Source organism: Dipodomys ordii, unplaced genomic scaffold (assembly GCF_000151885.1).
Source record: "Dipodomys ordii isolate 6190 unplaced genomic scaffold, Dord_2.0 Scaffold224, whole genome shotgun sequence".
Taxonomy (NCBI): Eukaryota; Metazoa; Chordata; class Mammalia; order Rodentia; family Heteromyidae; genus Dipodomys; species Dipodomys ordii.
Window position 1 is genome coordinate 544,952 of NW_012267440.1, and position 19,509 is coordinate 564,460.

General features: G+C 38.5%; 1 protein-coding gene across 1 annotated transcript; it reads right to left on the minus strand.

Annotated features, from left to right (window-relative positions):
* Positions 1-251: 251 nt before the first annotated feature.
* On the minus strand, positions 252-16,475 carry LOC106000553 (zinc finger protein OZF-like). Its single transcript, XM_013035827.1, has 5 exons — positions 16,312-16,475; positions 12,571-12,622; positions 3,905-4,031; positions 2,900-2,989; positions 252-1,354 (listed from the first exon to the last, which is right to left on the minus strand). The coding sequence occupies exons 1-5, from the start codon at positions 16,473-16,475 to the stop codon at positions 252-254; spliced, it is 1,536 nt and encodes a 511-aa protein (XP_012891281.1).
* Between the last annotated feature and the right edge of the window lie 3,034 nt (positions 16,476-19,509).

Here is a 19,509-nt window from a genome sequence, read left to right on the forward strand (position 1 = left end):
ATTTCTCTCCTGGGGGTGGTTCAATGATGAACCCTGAGGTATGCCTTCTGGGTGAAAGACTGCACATTTGCTACTTTCATAAGGCTTCTCTCCTGTGTGGGTTCTCTGATGCAAACTGACTTTTCTTCCAGGTAAAAGACTTGTGACACATTACATTTCTAAGGCTGCTCATGTGGGTGAATATTCTTATGCTTGGTGAGGTATGAATTACAGGTGAAGGATTTTCCACACTTGTTACAGTCCTAAGGTTTCTAAACTGTGTGAATTCTGGTATGCCTACCTAGATGTGAACTCCACTTGAAGGTCTTTCCACATTTGTTGCATTCATAAGGTTTTTCTCCTGTATGTGTTCTCTGATGCAAAGCAAGGTATGACTTCTCTCTATAAGACCTTCCACATGTGTTACATTCATAAGGTTTCTCACCTGTGTGAATTCTCTTATGTGTATTGAGATGTGACTTCTGGGCGAAGGACTTTCCACATTTCTTACATTCATAAGGTCTCTCCCCTGTGTGTGTTCTCTGATGGACATTAAGGTCTGCCCTCCGGGCGAAACTCTTTCCACATTTGTTACATTCATAAGGTTTCTCCCCTGTGTGTATTCTCTGATGAACATGAAGGTCTGCCTTCCGGGTGAAATACTTTCCACATCTATTACATTCGTAAGGTTTCTCTTTTGTGTGTGTTCTCTTATGGACAGTAAGGTTTGCCTTCTGGGCAAAAGACTTTCCACATTTGTTACATTCATAAGGTTTCTCTCCTGTGTGTGTTCTCTGATGAACACGAAGATCTGTCTTCCGGGCAAAAGGCTTTCCACATTTGTTACATTCATAAGGTTTCTCTCCTGTGTGTGTTCTCTGATGAACATGAAGCTCTGTCTTCTGGGTAAAAGACTTTCCACATTTGTCACACTTGTAAGGTTTCTCTCCTGTTTGTGTTTTCTGATGCAAAGTGAGGTATGACTTTAGTCTGAAAGATTTTCCGAATTTGTTGCATTCATAAGGTTTCTCTTCAGTCTGAATTCTCTGATGTTGGTTGAGTGCTGACTTCTGAGTGGAAAATTCCCTACACTCATATTCACAGGGTTTCTCTTCTGTTGGTGTTTGAGGTTGGAAAGTCACATCTGATTTCTGAGAGATAAATTTTGCACACTGGATATACTCATTAGACTTCTCTGGATATTTGCTTGGAAGTTTTGTAAGGTGTATTTTCTTACTGAAAGTTTTCTCACATTCACTACACATACAAGAATTCTCTCCTGTGTACATTTTCTGATGAGTAGTGACTGTAGGTCTTAAGTAGAATGTTTTGCCACATACAGTACATTCAGGTGTTTTCCTTTCCCCTTGAAGTACTTTTGGTCAAGGAGAACAGACATCATACATAGTCTTTTCTATATCCATTATAGTTACATGAGCATTTTGCCACAAAACCCCACTTATGTCTAAAGAATATGGTCTCTGAGTTTAAATCTTTCCCTTTTCCACCATATTCAAAATACTGCAGCTCATCTGGACTCTCATAATTTTGACTAAAATACTCTGAATATCTGAGGGATTGATCAACTACAGGAGACACACTAGGCCTATATGCAGCATGCAATTCATCAGGCTCACTACAGAGAAGCATGTTCTGACACTCAGTGAACTCCTTAGTCCTCATTCCTAAGGAGTTCCCATTATTTCTAATCAGCTCTGGCTTAAGTTTTGAACTCAAATTAAAAGTTACTAATCTTACTCTATCTTCCACTATGTTACTATTTGTGGCTGCTATTTCACATAGACATTTGTTTAGACTTTCCTGGCATGCCTTAATCACATACTCCATCCCTTGAACATCTAAAATGAGTCATAGAAAAAGACAGAAACAAATGAAATCCCAAGATTCTTTAAGGCAAAAACAAAGACCTTTTCTCCCATCGTGTTAGAGATTTTAAAATATCAAAATAGGAATTGATTTATGACAAATATATGCTTCTTTCCCTAATGTATTAAAGAAATACTGATATTTTACCACAGAAAATAATGTTTTCCTGTATTTCTGTTCATTCTTCTTTTTATTTCACAGGAGGCACTTACTCAAATTACTTAACTATATACTGCTAGAGTTTTAAGCTGAAAACTTACTTTCTTCCTTTAGTATTCTTGGTATTGTTGTTTGATCATAGGAGAATAGCTGCCTTGTCTTATGTTTGTGAAATAATTTATAAATTGTGCTGTTTTGCTTCTCACCCAATAGGTGAGGAACAGGAATATTTTCTAGATTTGGAGAAGATAAGGAGTATTTTATACATCCTTTTGTCTTTCACCTAAGCAGGAAAGGTTCCTGGGAGTAATGATTTATACCTAAATCTTTTCAGTTCTAACTTCTTACTAAGAATTACTTTAGGCATCTGTGGGATGCCTCTCTCCATCTTAGAAAAAGTCTTATCAAAAGTTCATTTCTGACACACCTGCCCCTCAGAACCATGTTAGACCAAAGATACTCCAGCTCTCCTCTTAGTTAATCATCCTCTCTATACGAAAGGCTTTGTTTCTGAATCCCAGTCTCTGCATAACACTGATAAGCTATTTTTCCTTATCAGAGAATAGCAGTCCTGGCATGCTCCTTATTTCCTACACCTGTATATTTCTACTTTCAAAGAAATGAAATCTAAATTTTTACACTTGTGTGATTTTTTTAGAATGAGTTCCACAAATACAAGAGAATTGCTGCCACATAGCATTCAATGTCTCCATATGAACTGTGATTCACAAGTCCTTAAGACAAAGCATCACTTAGTTCTCTACAACACACAGGACTCAAGGGAACTCAGAATATTATTACTCAGTACAGTATAAGTTGAACTTGCCAACAAGGCTCTGGCTACAACATCACTATGGAAGATGCATTTACTCACCTGTGAAATTCTTGTGTGAGGCTTCTCCTACCCATGGTTCTGCACCTTGCTCCAATGTGACAATCAATTTAGGTTTAGGAATGCAGTGCCCTGTTAATAAGAGTGGAGAACTATTGCTTATGCTGGGTCATCATTGCTGTAACATCTGAGACATGACATTCACAAGTTTGCTCCTAAATCTTGTTTCTCATTTCTCACTCGTTCCATGATTGACTTTCCCCCAGCTTTGGATTTATTTGGCTGGTTGTGTGGTTTGAACTCAGCTCTTTTGCTCAAAGCTAGCATTCTACCAGTTTGAGTCCCAAGGTGGCTCAGTGGTAGAGCGCTTGCCTTGCATGCATGAGGCCCTGGGCTCAATTCCTCAGCACCACATAAGCAGGAAAAAAAAGCCGGAAGTGGCACTGTGACTCAAGTGGTAAAGCGCTAGCCTTGAGCTGAAGAGGTAAGGGACAGCGCAGGCCCAGTGTTCAGGCCCCACGATTGGACCCCCCCACCAAAAAAAAAAAAGAAACTTGATTCAGTTTGAGTCCCAGCTCTACTTTCAGTATTTCAGTGGTTAATTGGAGATAAGAGTCTTATGTGGAATTTTTGGCCATTGCTGGCTTCAAACCAAAATCCTCAGATTTCAGCCTCCTAAATAGCTAGGATTACAAGTATGAAAAACTGTACCCAGTGACAGGTTTGGATTATAAATGCACAATATAAACCAGTATTCCAAATCATACTTCTAATAGTGATATACATTCTATTCTAGATTGTATATCCACCCACAATAATCATCTCAAGTTTAAACCTATTATAGAACTTTTGACAAAGTGTTGATTTGGCTCCTTGAGAATAACACTGCCTCAAGTGTCACTTAATCAAGTTGAAGTTTTCCTTAGAAAGAAATGACAGTTCTCACAGACTGGAATTTTGCATAGTATTTGAAAGTCTGATAAATATTCACATGTCTACTAAAAAAAAAATCACTTGGTCTAGCAAATTAATGTTACTTTTGCTCACCCAAGGACATGAGGTTGCTGTAGGTCTCCAGCATTACATCTCTATACAAGGTTCTCTGAGCAATATCCAAGTCCTGCCACTCCTCCCAGCTGAAGTCCAATGCCACATCATCAAATGACACCAGCTTCTGTAATGACACATTTCCATCAAGTAATTAGGCCTGAGTCATGAGAAAACCAAATCTGGAATTTCATTCATATATATATATATATATATATGCTTTTGTCTTACATAAATATTTGGAGCTTGCTGTGTTAGCTATACATTGGGAGGAAGAAAAATCAAGGTAAAAATATTTGCCTCTGTATGAACTAGGTAATTAAAAATACAAACCTTCCCTAATACATCAGAACACATTTCTGGTGATAGCAATAGGCAAAAGATAACAATTCTGGGCTGGGAAGGTGGCTCAGTGGTAGAGCGCTTGCCTTGCATGCCTGAGGGCCTGGGTTCGATTCCTTAGCACCACAGAAGCAGAAAACAAAAGCTGGAAGTGGTGCTGTGGCTCAAGTGATAGAACACTAGCCTTGAGCAACAAAAGCTCAGGGACAGTGCCCAGGCCTAAGAGCAAACCTCAGACGGGCACAAAAAAAAAATTCCTATTCTAATGCTTTTGGTAATCAAATTTGTAAAGATTGAAGTGTGGTCATAGATACCCTGATACTTCCTTCCTATGTAAAAAACAACAACAACAACAAAAACTGTTGGTATTCACTTTTGAGAACAGTGCCTACCTTCCACAATACAGAATATAAGTGGGAGGGTAATAAAATGTTTCTTGACAGTATTGCATTTTAATAGGCCTTCATGGAAGGATGGAGGTAAATAGATAGAGGCTTATGGACACTCAAGGTGACAAATAATGGGGAGTATGACCACCATAAGCAGGCCAGAGAAAAATAAGAATAAAGAGGGATGTGATCTACAAAATATAAAAGGAAATTTTTAAAGTTGGAATGAAATATAGTACTAATTTGTTGTGCAGAGGCTAAATATAGCGAATTTTGACTCCCACATTGAAACCCATTACAAATGAAAAATGCCAACAATCCCTCCAATCCAGCCATGCTGGACAATACAAGAGGTGAATCCTGACTAAAGAAAGAAAAGGAAATATATTTGTAAAGTGGTGGAAGAAAATAACCCTTAATTCATAATCCATTGGGCAGAGGAACATTCCTAAAAATGCATATTGAAGGTATTTTCAGGAAAGATAAATCATTAATAACATCTGCATTTTAAGAGTGTCAGAAGAAATTATGGTGCGTCAAGAGAAAAATGTGCCAACACAGATCTACACATAGGTCAATGTCATTAAATTGGTAAATATGTAGGTAAGTACAAAGGAATGTATAGAACATATATTTTATATAATCTCTCTAAGATGATTTGTGGAAGGAAAACTAATAGCATATCCAGGATTCATAGTGCATGAAGATTCAATATATAAACATATACCTGTATTAAAAACAAACTATGTGGACTGGGAAGATGGGTCAATTAATACTGCACTTGGCTGACAAATATGAGGGCCTGAGTTCAAAGAATTAATTCTAGCAAAAATATTAAAAGGCTTTATCTTTGGGTTATAAATGGAATTATTCTATTGAAAAGAATCTATATTATCTGATGTCATATGCTGGTACTGTAGGAATACTCTAAACTCTTAGAGTACCTAATAATAATACAGTGAAGTACAACCAGCACGTTAATTTCCTATGTCTGTCACAATAAATAGTTAGACTAGGTGGGAAATTTATTTTCTTGTAGTTTTATAGGATAACAACAATTTTCCTCCATGTTTAACTTCTTTTGAAGTTCTATGGTTCAGCTTGAGGATGGCCATTGTTCAGTACACAAAATCTCTGATTTCTTCTTTATGAAGCAAACAGTCAAACTACCAGACTAGATTATACCTACTACACAATAGCCTTTTCAAAGGAATATAATAGGCCTTGTATATTTGTGAGCTGCACAGATTCAATGAACCATAGAACCAAAATATTTGAGAAAGTATGGCACCTATATTAAACCTGCAGTCTTTGAAAAACTGCCATTATTCTATAAACAATGCAGTATAAAAACTTTACAGGGCCTGGGAAGGTGGCTCAGTGGTAGAGTGCTTGCCTTGCATGCATGAGGCCCTAGGTTCGATTCCTCAGCACCACATAAGCAGAAAAAGCTGGAAGTGGCACTGTGGCTCAAGTGGTAGGGTGCTAGTCCTAAGCTGAAGAGCTGAGGGACAGTGTTCAGGCCCAGAGTTTAGGCCCCATGACCTACACACACACAAAACAAACAAACAAAAAGCAACTATTCACATAGGATTTAAATTTTAATAGGTATGATAGGTGATTTATAGTGCATACAAGAATGCCTATAAGTTATATTAGGTCATTTACGGTGTGTGGAAGGATGTGTGCAGGTTACATGGAAGCAAAATAGGAAATAAATATCAGATGAGACCAACAGATAACAAATAGCAAAATGGCCATCTAAATTAAACTCTATTAATATTGTAATATATAGTAAATATGTAAAGCACTATCTGATTTGAACAGAAGAAAAAGTACTCAGTAAGCTATCCACAGAGACAAACACTAAACATAGAGAAATTAGAAATAAATAAATCAATAAGTAGATACCATAAGTGAAAATCTATAATGAAATATACAAATAGTGATAATATGACAAGAAAAAAACATCAGCACAAATTGTATGATCACAGATACAGACAATACATTGTAACAGACAGTTCATACATCTTTATAATAAAAATTTGTGCTGAAAAAATTATCCAAAGACATATTTAAAAGGCCACAGAATTATAATTTCTTAATTTACCATTACTATTGGATAATTGATAATCCTCACAACAACTGATAGAACAAACAGATAAAAAGTCAGCAGGAGCACACACATGGGTTTTAACCTAAATGATGTTTATAAAGCACCATCATATTACATTTACCAAGACATACACACTGAAAGTAAATCTCAAGACAAACTTTCTAGAAATCAATATGAGAAATAAAGCTGTGATAAATACATTTTCTTCATCTTTGAAATAAAAACATACGGTTTTAATTGTATGGGAAAGTCACACGTGTATCTTCTGGAGGGTCAAAGAAAACCATAGAACTCAAGGGAAACAGAAGTAAAAATTGCAGGGGGGGAGGGATGGGGGAGAGTCATTAGACACTGAAAATAGTAAACTACACAGCCCATGAGTAGAGATAGGAGGGAGGGATTGGGAGAGACTGAGGTAATGGAAGACACTATATGAAATGAAATGTACTCATTACCTGACTCATGTAATTATAATCTCTCTATAATAATAATAAATTAATTCACCATGGAGTTGTGCTAAACTCAACTCTTTTGCTTAGTGAAGAAAATCTAGGGCTGGGAAGGTGGCTCACTGGTAGAGCGCTTGCCTTGCATGCATGAGGCCCTGGGTTCGATTCTCCAGCACCACATAAGCAAAAAGGAAAAAAGCCAGAAGTGGCACTGTGGCTCAAATGGTAGAGCACTAGCCTTGAGCTGAAGAGCTGAGAGACAGCGCCCAGGCCCAGAGTTCAGGCCCACGACCGGACCAAAAAAAAAAAAAAAGAAAATCTACTGTAGTTAGAACAACAGTTACAATGATTAGAAATAGAATACAACAATTAATTTAAACATGAAACATTTGAGTTGGGGTTGAATATTAATTCTACATTAATGAGTAACAATAATCTTGTTTTACGGTAGTATCCAATTAACTTTTAGTGTTAAATTCTCAGATATGAAAAAAACAACAAAACCAAACAAGTGCTTCTGGCTACTAAAGGAGGCTGAGGTCTGGAAGCCAGCCTGGTACTAAATAAATAAGCAGCCAATAAACAAGTTGGAGGCATGGCTCAAATGATAGTGCCAACAGTAAACGAGGAAGATGACTGAAGGTTGAGGATTGTGAGTTCAAGCTCCAGTACTAGCACAAGAAAGGCATGGAGGCTGAGGTGGGTGTATCTCATGAGTCTCTAAGTTAGACATTAATTGGGGCAACACCCAAGTCCTTAGCTCAGACATAAAGAGCAAAGATAATGAATGGAAGGGGGAGAGAAGGGGAGAAAGGGGCAGGAAAAAGAAGGAAGAAAAGAGACGAGAGGAGTGAAGAGAAAGGAAAAAAAGGGAAAGGGAAAGGAAGAAAAGAAGAGAGGAGGGGAGGAAAGCTTCATGACATTATATTTGACAGGTACTCCTTGGATAAGATACCAAAAGTGCTTGATACAAATCCAAACAAGATTAAGTGCATACAATTAAAATCTTGTGCCTCATGGGGCTGGGAAGGTGGCTCAGTGGTAGAGCGCTTGCCTTGCATGCATGAGGCCCTGGCTTCGATTCCTCAGCACCACATAAGCAGAAAAAAAAGCTGGATGTGGTGCTGTGGCTCAAGTGGTAGAGTGCTAGCCTTGAGCTGAAGAGCTGAGGGACAGCGCCCAGGCCCAGAGTTCTGGCCCCACGACCGGACCAAAAAAAAAAAGAAAAAAAGTAAATAGTTCCATAGGTCTCTAGATTAGTAACAAGAATGAATTAGAAAATATAAAAGAAAATCCTGCCGGGCGCTGGTGGCTCACGCCTGTAATCCTAGCTACTCAGGAGGCTGAGATCTGAGGATCGCGGTTCAAAGCCAACCCCGGGCAGGAGAGACCGTGAGACTCCTATCTCCAATAGACCACCAGAAAACCGGAAGTGGTGCTGTAGCTCAAGTGGTAGAGCGCTCGCCTTGAGCTGAAGTGCTGAGGGACAGCGCCCAGGCCCAGAGTTCAAGCCCCACGACCGACAAAAAAAGAAAAAAAAAGAAAATCCTACAACTGACCCCCACACATATCTAAATATCTAATTTTATTTATGATAAATATGTAACATTTACTCACAAAAGATGAAGTATCATTTGATACTCTCCATTTTCTATGATAACAACTTTCATGATGTTTTTTAAAATTTCAAATCAATGAAAACAAATAAATGTACCAATTACCCTATAGACTACAATGGCTTTTCTGAAAAAATACTTCTAAAATTTCTTCACTGAGACAATTACCTCACTATGCTACAACTCTATGAACATTAGCAGACAGGCAAGCCTCATGGTTGACTTTGTGCCCACAACACAGGATTTTGGGGGGAGGGTTAACTAAGGATATTAAATTATTATATGAAACCTTGAAATAAATATGAAATTAAGCACCTGTCTTCAAAAGGAAATATAGAAAAATAAAATTTTGGATTCTATGAATTTTATCATAGCTATAGTGATGAAAAGAGTTTGGAAATATGTTAAAAGTTTTTAGCTGGAAACACACTACAAATAGCATTAATAACAAACACACATGGAAAAAAATACATGTTATTATTATCTGTGCACTTGCTTTCAGTTTTTGTTTATCTTTTCACTGACTACTGTTCAAATGTGTCACATATTCCTGAGTCATTTCTCCCAGGAGATTACTAAGGATATACAGCCACACATGTTAGCTACTAGCCAAGTTCCCAAGAGATCAAAGTCTATTAATGAGCAAATATCTGTCAGACTGTGCCACCAGTGATAATTCAAAACCTTAAGTCACTGTATTGGGTTTTTTGTTTTTGTTTTTTGGTCATGGGGCTTGAACTCTGGGCCTGGGTGCTGTCCCTCAGCTCTTCAGCTCGAGGCTAGCACTCTACCACTTGAGCCACCGTGCCATTTCTGGCTTTTTTCTTTTTTCTTATGTGGTGCTGAGGAATCGAACCCAGGACCTCAGGCATGCAAGGCAAGCGCTCTACCACTGAGCCACCTTCCCAGCCCTGTATTGGGTTTTTAAAAATCAAAACCAGCTTCTATCTTATACTGGCAGTTAATGAAAATATTCAAATGGAGCAAGATGAAAAAAAAAAAAACTGCAGTACCACATCAAATGAGGTTAGAGTAGACAAATAGAATGGGAAAATCAAGGTTTTTTTTGCTGTGTATCCATGGGTAAATGATAGTAATTTTCTGTAGAGAATGCTAAGTTGAGCTGAAAGTGGCTAAGGTTTGAGAGGTTGGAACTTCACTCCAAAAGCACCCAGAATACTGACAGCTGGCCATGAAAGTGTTAAAACAGACAACTCTGGAGAGGGATAAGGGATTGGAGTGCTACTCCCTTCTTTTCTTTTTTTATTGGGGGGGGTGTCCGGTCATGGGGCCTCAACTCTGGGCCTGGGTGCTGTCCCTCAGCTCTTCAGCTCAAGGCTAGCGCTCTACCACTTGAGCCACAGCGCCACTTCCGGCTTTTTTCTTTTTGCTTCTGTGGTGCTGAGGAATCGAACCCAGGGCCTCATGCATGCAAGGCAAGCGCTCTACCACTGAGGTACCTTCCCAGCCCGCTACTCCCTTCTTTAGTGCTGAAAGGGCTCAAACTGAACTTTGGGTGCAGGTGACATTGAAGGCTAGGTAAGGTGGACTACCAGCTTGGAATTTCAGAGGGCTGCAATCTTTTGTCTCTAAAGAATAAGGGAACAAGTGTCCCCCCTTGCAAAAATGTTTTGGCTCTGATTTTAATGTTAATATAAATGTTTTATTTTTTACAAGTATCCATGGTAACCTTCCCTGTGTGAACTCAAGAAAATATGCCTGCATACCAGGACTAGGGCTCAAGTGCCATTGAGTCTAGGGACACGTGTTTTATCATTCATTCATCTTTGTATCTGTTTATGTCTGTGTCTTTCTGTTTTTCTTTGGCTCTGGAATACCGTAGAAATACCTCAGGTTACAGTTAGCAGTTAGCAACATTTTTCCTATTTATAATGGGTAAGAAAAATGTCAATTCTAAGAGTCACGACAGCAAAGAAAATTAATCAGTGTGAAAAACCAGTTCTCAGATACATCATTTGAAGAAAAAGAAAAAGTGAGAGACATATTAAGGGAAGAGGGACTGAGAGAAATAAAGAAAAAAAGAGACAGAGAGAAAAATAGGTATACAGAAAGAGAAATAAAGAAAGCTAGTGAGCAGGAAACAGAGAATAAAGAGGGAAAATAGAGCAAAAAAAAATCTTGTGAGGGGATTGGGAATGTGGCTTAGTGGTAGAGTGCTTGCCTAGCATGTATGAAGCCCTGGGTTCGATTCCTTAGTACCACATAAACAGAAGAACCAGGAGTGGTGCTGTGGCTATAGCGGCAGAGTGCTAACCTTGAGCAAAAGTAGCTCAGGGACAGCGCCTATCCCCTGAGTTCAGGCCCAGGACTGGAAAAAAAAAAATAATAAAGCTTATTAAAAAAAAAAAATCTTGTGAGGACATCTTAGGAAAAATCAGGGATTTCTAGAAAGACCATAGCCTATATTGCCAAATATAGCCTAAGTTTCAAGGTAGACAAAGACCACAGATCAGTTCAAGAAGCATGTATAGAAAGTAATTTAAGTACATATAGCTTACTCAGAAGTTGTGCCTGACCACAGTATCTCAGCAACTCCAGTAAAATTTCATTAAGGGAGTTTAATGTTATTCATGAGGATGTGATCTCTGATCAGTTGCTAATAAACCTTCACCTTCCATGAGAAGTTATCTCCTTGGTGTCACTGAATCACATAACAAGTGTGACTACTTTTTCTCACATCAGAAAACCTAGCAACACAGTGAGGCAAATCTGTGCTCAACTTAGACAGAATGTAAGATTTTATAATCTGCTAAATCTAGAAGCCAGCTTCCTCTACTAAGCCTACAAGCCACCTTTATCTAATTTATGAACATGTTCCTGAAGCTGAATTTGTTTTTCTTTTTTTCAATCCTGGACACCCTTAGGTTCATAAAATGGAATGTAAAACAAAGTGAGAAATAAAAAGCAACTCACCAGAGATCCTTTCATTCTTTCTTGTTGTTGACAATGAACAGAAGATTCTGGAAGCCTGGCTGGGAGAGAAGGCAAATGAGGTAGTCAGGAAAGAACTTGTGTGATTTTCCTGCTCAAAATATTATATGCGGGCAGGAAAAGCATATAGATTTCTTATGGGAGAAGAATCTTTTTTTTTTTTCTTTTGGGTCTGGTTGTGGGGCCTGAACTCTGGGCCTGAGCGCTGTCCCTCAGCTCTTCAAGCTCAAGGCTAGCGCTCTACCACTTGAGCCACAGCGCCACTTCCGGCTTTTTCCTTTTTGCTTATGTGGTGCTGAGGAATCGAACCCAGGGCCTCATGCATGCAAGCAAGCGCTCTACCACTGAGCTACCTTCCCAGCCCTGAGAAGAATCTTTTAAGTCTAATGTAGAGCATTAAACTCTCCACTAAAGATAAATTGATAGTCCATTACTTTATATGCATACAGAATTCATAATAATAATTTAAAAATTATTTAAAATACAATTAAAAATTAGTAATATGTAATTTAAAATAATTTTAAAAATAAATTAATAATAATAAATCATTGAAACTACATCTTCACTGAAAGTAGTTAATACTGAAATACACTTAGGCATGTATGAACTATTTTTCTATTAATGTAAAGGTACTAAATTGCCCTTAGCATTTGTGCTCTACTTCATTCATTTAGGCAGTTAAACATCATGGAAAGGATATATGTTATAACTCAGTATTTTTCACTGAAAGTTATACAGGCAAAATGTGTACAATACATATTTCTTCTATTATATTGTTTCAATAATGGTTGTCAAATGGCACATTTCCCTGTATCCAAATGCCCTTGTCAGTGACTTGCAATTTGTCATTTAACCTACAAAGGGACAAAGAAACATCAGTAAACATCTTTTTTTGGGGGGGTCCGTTCATGGGGCCTGAACTCTGGGCCTGGGCACTGTCCCTCAGCTCTTCAGCTCAAGGCTAGTGCTCTACCACTTGAGCCACAGCGCCACTTCCGGCTTTTGTTTTCTGCTTCTGTGGTGCTGAGGAATCGAACCCAGGGCCTCAGGCATGCAAGGCAAGTGCTCTACCACTGAGCCACCTTCCCAGCATTAAACATCTTTATATATAATCACAGGTTTAAGAAATCCCTAAAGCTCACTTTCCTAAACATTCATATCTGGCCTTCCCGCAGGAGATACAAGGCCTAATAATGACTCAACATTAAAATACCGGTCATAGTAGTGACATAATCCCAACCAACCACCCTCACCAAAGAACCAGAGATTAGAGTCAGATACATTCCTTAAACAATATTAACACAAAAACCAAGCTGAGGACACCCCAAAATGGAGGTCCATAAAATTAAATATATTAAACAGCTATGTGCTTTTGCTGGTACTTGTTCACTGGAAATGCTATTATCCACAGTTTTTTTTTGTACAATTACACAGAATGGAAACTAAATATAAGATAACATGAACTTTACAGTGACATGTACAAAAAATGAAAATCTGTAGATATCAGTGAGGCTTAGTTTTTGTTCCAAAAGACAATATGATTCAATTAAAGGCAATGTTTTACATTAGTATTGTGTTTTTCCACATACGTTTTCTTACTTTAAAACACTTAGAAAGATTTTATTGTAGGCTAAGTGTCTATATTCACAATGCTTGAGTCCATATTTCAAGGTGGCATAGCTTTTGGGATTTGGACTATTCTCATACACACAGTGACTGAACAACCCTCCTTAAAAATGTAAAGTTTTCTATTTCATATTATCTTATTAGAAATATCTGTATTGAAAAGAGGGCACTGTAACTAGGCTCTGGGGGCTCATGGCTGTAATACTAGTCACTCCAAAGTCTGAGATGTGAGGGCTGGGATGTAGCTCAGTGGCAAAGTGCTTGCCTAGCAAGTGCAACGTCCTGGGTTCGATCCCCAGTACCAAAAAAGATTAAAAAAAAAAGTTAAAAAAAAAACCAACAAAGTCTGGGATCTGAGGATCACAGATTAACTGGAGGTGGGGCAGGAAAGTCTAAGAGACTCCAGATCTCCAATAAACTACAAAAAATAATTGGAAGTGGAGATGTGGCTTAAGTGGTAGAACATTAGCCTTGAGCAAAAGAAGCTCATGGTTGGTGTCCAGACCTTGAGCTCATGAACCAGGATTTGTACAGAAAAAAGAGGCTTTGTATTTTATTTACATTATATTTTATCAATTGTTATGCAATACATGGTTAGGCAGTCTCTTTCATTTTAATTGATGTAAGATAGGCTCAATATTCTACTGGATAAATTGTAATTTGTCAAGAACAGAGAAATAAAGTGGAGAATATCCATGTTAGTAACATTTTAAAGTTGCAAAAGCCATAAGAAGTGCAAAGGTTAAGATCAACATATTTTAAAAGAGTGCTTATGCTTCATTCAATTCCCCAAAAGAATTTCATAAGGGAATTAATACTTCTTTGAGCAGATTGTGATAAAATGAATAACACTTCAGGATATGTAACATCTGAAAATCGTACAATCTTAAGCAACATACATTATCTCAAGTTCTCTTCTATAATTTTTCTAAGGCCAAAGATCCCTGACCAACACTTCCTGAAATGCCAAGGAAGAATTATGTTAGAGCTAGATCGGGAAATCCATAGATGGGACATTTGGGATAAGTTTAAGAGATCACATACTAGAAATAATAGTGAGAAGAATTAAATTAATGAAAATAGGATTATTGATTAGACAGACACTCTCTGTGATAGGTATCCCTCCACCACAAACCACAGACCTATGGCCCCTCTGATAACAAGGCTCTGGCTTATTCCTCAGTCCAGCTCATCTTCCCTCCTGAAAGTTGGTCTAAACCTCCCAACAGCACCAAGTGGTTGAGAATGTTGGAGGAAAGAGTACCATGTGAATCTTGTGCTCGAGAAGCAGAGCCAATTGGTTCTACTTTCCTTGCTTAAGGCAAGGGAAGCTAAAAACGTCTTCCCCTTCCTGTGCTTTTCTGCTTATGCTCTTTAGGGCTTGTGAGACTTGACAAGGCCTGTCTGTCCTTTTAGGAGGGAGATTCCTAATCATAGGGTGCCCTCCTTCAAACATTGCTAGGCTTCGTTCTTAAAACTACAGGCCCACCACACACTACTCCAATATCTCCTGTAAAACGGTCTCTAGAAACAAGGTCATGTACAAACACGTGTGAACTCAACCCAGGAGTGCTAAGAAGACTAACAAGACACACGTGGAGGGCAGACTCGGGTTCTAGGCCCAGTTTGGGGTCCATACCTGACATGGGATCTGCAGCCTGAGATCCCTTCAAATGACAGTTCCCAGGGTCCACGGAAGAGCGGCTGGGCGCCAGTCCCGAGGCTGCGACCTTTGGATTTCAAAACTGTACTTGAGAACACTTCCAGCAACACAGAGAGAAAGGAACCGGAATTGCAGAGTTAAAGCATCACCAGTGGGCGGTCCAGAGCAGGCGCAGGCGCAGAAACATCTACCTCCCGCTCCATGCTTCCCGCCGGAAAAACATAACAAAACACACCTACATTTTCAAAGGATCGGTGCTCCAATGTAGACTACAATTCCCACAATGCACTGCGCCAACCTGGAGGAAGTGTCCTTGTTTCAAAGGTTCGAACCGTGCTAGATATCAGGTCTGTACAGTTCCTGGATGCATGGGGACTTTTCTCTCCCTGCTGTGGGCGCTAAGGTGAGTTTCTTCTTGGAAATCGCTGTGTCTCCTGAAGTACTGTTAAGACCAACCAGCAAATGGAACTTGGTTGGGAGCATTAGATAAATTGGCTTTTGAATTCTTAGTTATAATAATGTAATTGAGGTTATAAAACTACGTTTTGTTTTCATTTTTTGTTCAACACATATGTCCAGTTGCATGTAAATTATGTCTCTGTTTTGCCTTCAGTTTTTTAATATCTCCCCTATCACTTTAAAAAGGTTTTCAGAGCCACTAAACTGATTCTTGAATCATTTTCCACTGCTCTAATGTATACACTGGAATAAAATAGCAGGATTGTTAGATAGACAACATAACCTTGCATCCATTTAGATTTCTTAACATCTGTTTCCCAGAAACTCCCAATTTCCATCTATGGAATTCCTAATAAAAAGCTCCCTAATGGCTCTTCTCAAAATAAATGTGTAACACTTATGTAAGCCTAATCTATCAGGGCACAATAGTACACCTGTAAGTCCAACAACTTAAAAGGTTGAGCAGAGAGGATCAGTCCAGCCAGGAGCTGAAGGCTAGCTTGGGTAACTTAAGACTTAAGTCTCAAAGAAACAGAAGTGCAGCACTTCCTTACCAGTCTTTGGATTTGATCCTCAGCACTAAAAAAAAAAACAAAACTAATGCATAACAAATTTTTATCAATGAAACATCTTTTCTAATGCTCAAAGTTTAATTTACAATTTTTCTTCCTAATCACCAAACATTAATCTGCAAGTTTATTAAATTGCTAGGTTATAGTAGAGGAAGAGCACCCTTAGTTTCCTAGCTCTGTGAAGAAAGCTGGGAGCAGGAGGCAATTTCAGGCCATTTCTTACCTAGATCCAGTGACAGCAAAGACATATTGCCAACAATCACTGTTTTTGGTAAGTTGGTCATCCATCTTGATGGCTTTCATCTTGCTGCTGGCCTTATGAACTGCTCTCCCATTTGCTTCAACTGGGACTTGTTTGCACTGAGTAGGTTTATTTCCCTTATGCATTCTTGGTAGAGGCATAAAAACATGAAGCTTTATTATTACCCCCAATTTCTTTTTCCTTTTTCTTCAGTAAAAGAGCTTGAACTCAGGGCCTAGGCACTGTCCCTTTTTCTTTTTTGTAAGTCTTGTACTCTACCACTTGAGCTACAAACTCCATTTCTATGGTTTTTTGTTTTTTTTTTTTGCTGTCTAATTGGAGATTTTTGTCTGGATTAGCTCTGAACTTTAATCTTCATGTCTCAGTCACCTGGGTAGCTAGGATTACAAGATTGAACCATTAGTGCCCAGCCCCAAAAACATTTTTTTGGTATATATTTTTTATTGTAAAGATACTGTTTAGAGGGGTTACAGTTACATGAGTAAGGTAATGAGTAAATTTCCTATCTAGCATTGTAACCTCCTCCTTTGTTTTATCCTACTGTCCCTTCCCTCCCCACCTCCCCAAGTCCTCCCTCCCCACCCCAAGTTGTAAACTTTGTTTTCAACATAGTATCTTGTTCATCTCATTGTTACAATTGGTCAACCTATATCCTTATTTCAACATTTCCTTATTTCCCTTCCCCTCCCCAAGTTAGAAAAATGTATATACAAGATGCAGGACACCGGAATCAAATTCAGTGACAACAGGGGTTATATCATGGGGGAAGAACATACAAAAGAAAAAAATAATATTGCATTATAAATATGTTAAAAACAATAGCAAGAAAGAAAAAAAGCCACTTGTGTCCCTATCTTGGGGTTCATTTTGCTTAGCATTATCTTATATGGTCAATGTACATAGCTTTTGACCTTTTCTGCTTGTCTTAGACATATACTGGTTACTGCAAATAAGGGAAATTATGGGACCTATGTTTCTTTGGGTCTATCTTACTTCACTTAATATAACTTTTTCCAAGTCTTTCCATTTCCTAACAAATAGGGTGATGTCATTCTTTCTGACAGAGGCATAGAATTCCATTGTATAGCCGGGCACTGGTGGCTCATGCCTGTAATCCTAGCTCCTCAGGAGGCTGAGATCTGAGGATCACAGTTCAAAGCCAGCCCAGGCAGGAAAGTCCGTGAGACTCTTTATCTCCAATAAACCACTAGAAAACCAGAAGTGGTGCTGTGGTTCAAGCGGTAGAATGCTCACCTTGAGCTGAAGAGTGCAGGGACAGTGCCCAAGCCCAGCGTTCAAGCCCCATAACTGACCAAAAACAAAAAAAAAAAGAATTCCATTGTCTATATATACCACATCTTCTTGATCCATTCAACTATGGAGGGCCATCTGGATTGGTTTCATATCTCAGCTGTGGTAAATAATGCTGCAATAAATATAGTTGTGCTGGTAGCTTTAGTATAGCCTTGTTTGTGATTGTTTGGGTAAATGCCCAAAAGTGAGATTGCTGGATCACAGGGGAGCTCTATGTGGAGTCTTTTGAGGAACCTCCATATTACTTTCCAAAGTGGTATACATTTCTTCTTTAGCCACAAACATGTGCATCCTTCTTAATGATTTTTGTAATTGAAACTCTCTCATCATACCTACTAGTTAACACAATTCCAGAGGCAAAGTCAAGAAAGGCCCTCTAAGCATATTCAAAATGTGTGATGTTGTTACTCTCTTAATGCAACAGGATCTCTACTTTCTTTCATGGTTATGTTCTAACCTGAGAATCCACAAGTGGACGTAACTCAGTTTTGATTAACTATAAGAACATTAGTCTTGTTACTTATATTACTTCTGGGGCCTAGTGACCATGTAAAATCATCAACCTCACTATGGTTGACCTTTGGCAATAAAATGACTCCTTCACTGGTCTGAGACACCAAGATGCTTCAGGAGACACAAGCTCCTCCTCCTACCAGGCTTCCCAATCCAGGGAAAGCAACTGTTATCAGTACATGCCCATCTAAAAAGGGCTCACACTCCTCATCTCTTTGGAATCCCTTCTTTTCCCTCAGGAAGATGAAAAGCAGTTCTAAAGTCTCCTCAACTGTTACAAGAAACACCTGAGTAAGATGAGATTCACAGCATTGAGGAAAGTGTCCTAACTACATCTACCTGGAACTCCTGCTGGCTCACCTTCTGATAAGTCTCAATCATTCTTCAATGCTGGTGTCTGCTATCTGAAGATCTGTTTTCCATCTGGCACCAGCCATCCACACAGCTCCTTATTTTATTCATTGAACAGAATTCATGAATTAAATCTGTATTCAATCTCCTCTTTCCTCATAAGTCACCTGCATATAAAAATGCATTTGACTGCTGAAGCTAGCCAACAAAAAAGGTTTGCCCTTCCTTCCTCATAATGGGTTGTGAATTTCATTTGTTTCACTCAGCATATTTAAGGATTTAAATCTCTGTTTTTTCTATTACAAACCTAGGGTTTAGCATCAACAGACATTCTCAAAGCTTGCTCAAGTAACACCTGTAGCTGCCCAATGGGACTGAATTTTACCCATTGCAATCTACTTCTACCAGGTTATATCAAACACCAGAAACCAGAAAGGCTGAATATATTAAGCACCACATAGATTTATTCTGTTTTAGGTCCTTTTAATATTCATTTATGATGCTGACAACCTGCTAATTTAATTCTGACTCAAACCTTTTCTCTTTTAAGAACTAATGAAAAATTATATCATTAAGACCCTTTCATTTGATTTAAAAAGTATAATCCATATCACACTGTAAATCAAATATTTTAACAAAACAAAATGAAACCTAAAACAATGTCCATCACTCATTCGACCTCACACTTCTAATAGTACAGGGTAGCTTTTACATAGAAATTGTAGACATGTCAGCACAATCCAGTCTTCTCTACACAGGGTGATACAAAATACTCAGTGCTTCATTGCTTACAAACAATTCTAGCAAGCAAACTTCAGCATAGGATACTCCTCCTTACAAGGTTAAATTGGTTACTCTAATAAATTTAAAAGTAAATATTGCAAATCAGCCTAGATAAAGGTACAAAAGAATTCTGAGGTCCTAAAAATCTTGAAATACATTGAGTTAAAAAGGGGACACAGGGGCTGGGAAGGTGGCTCA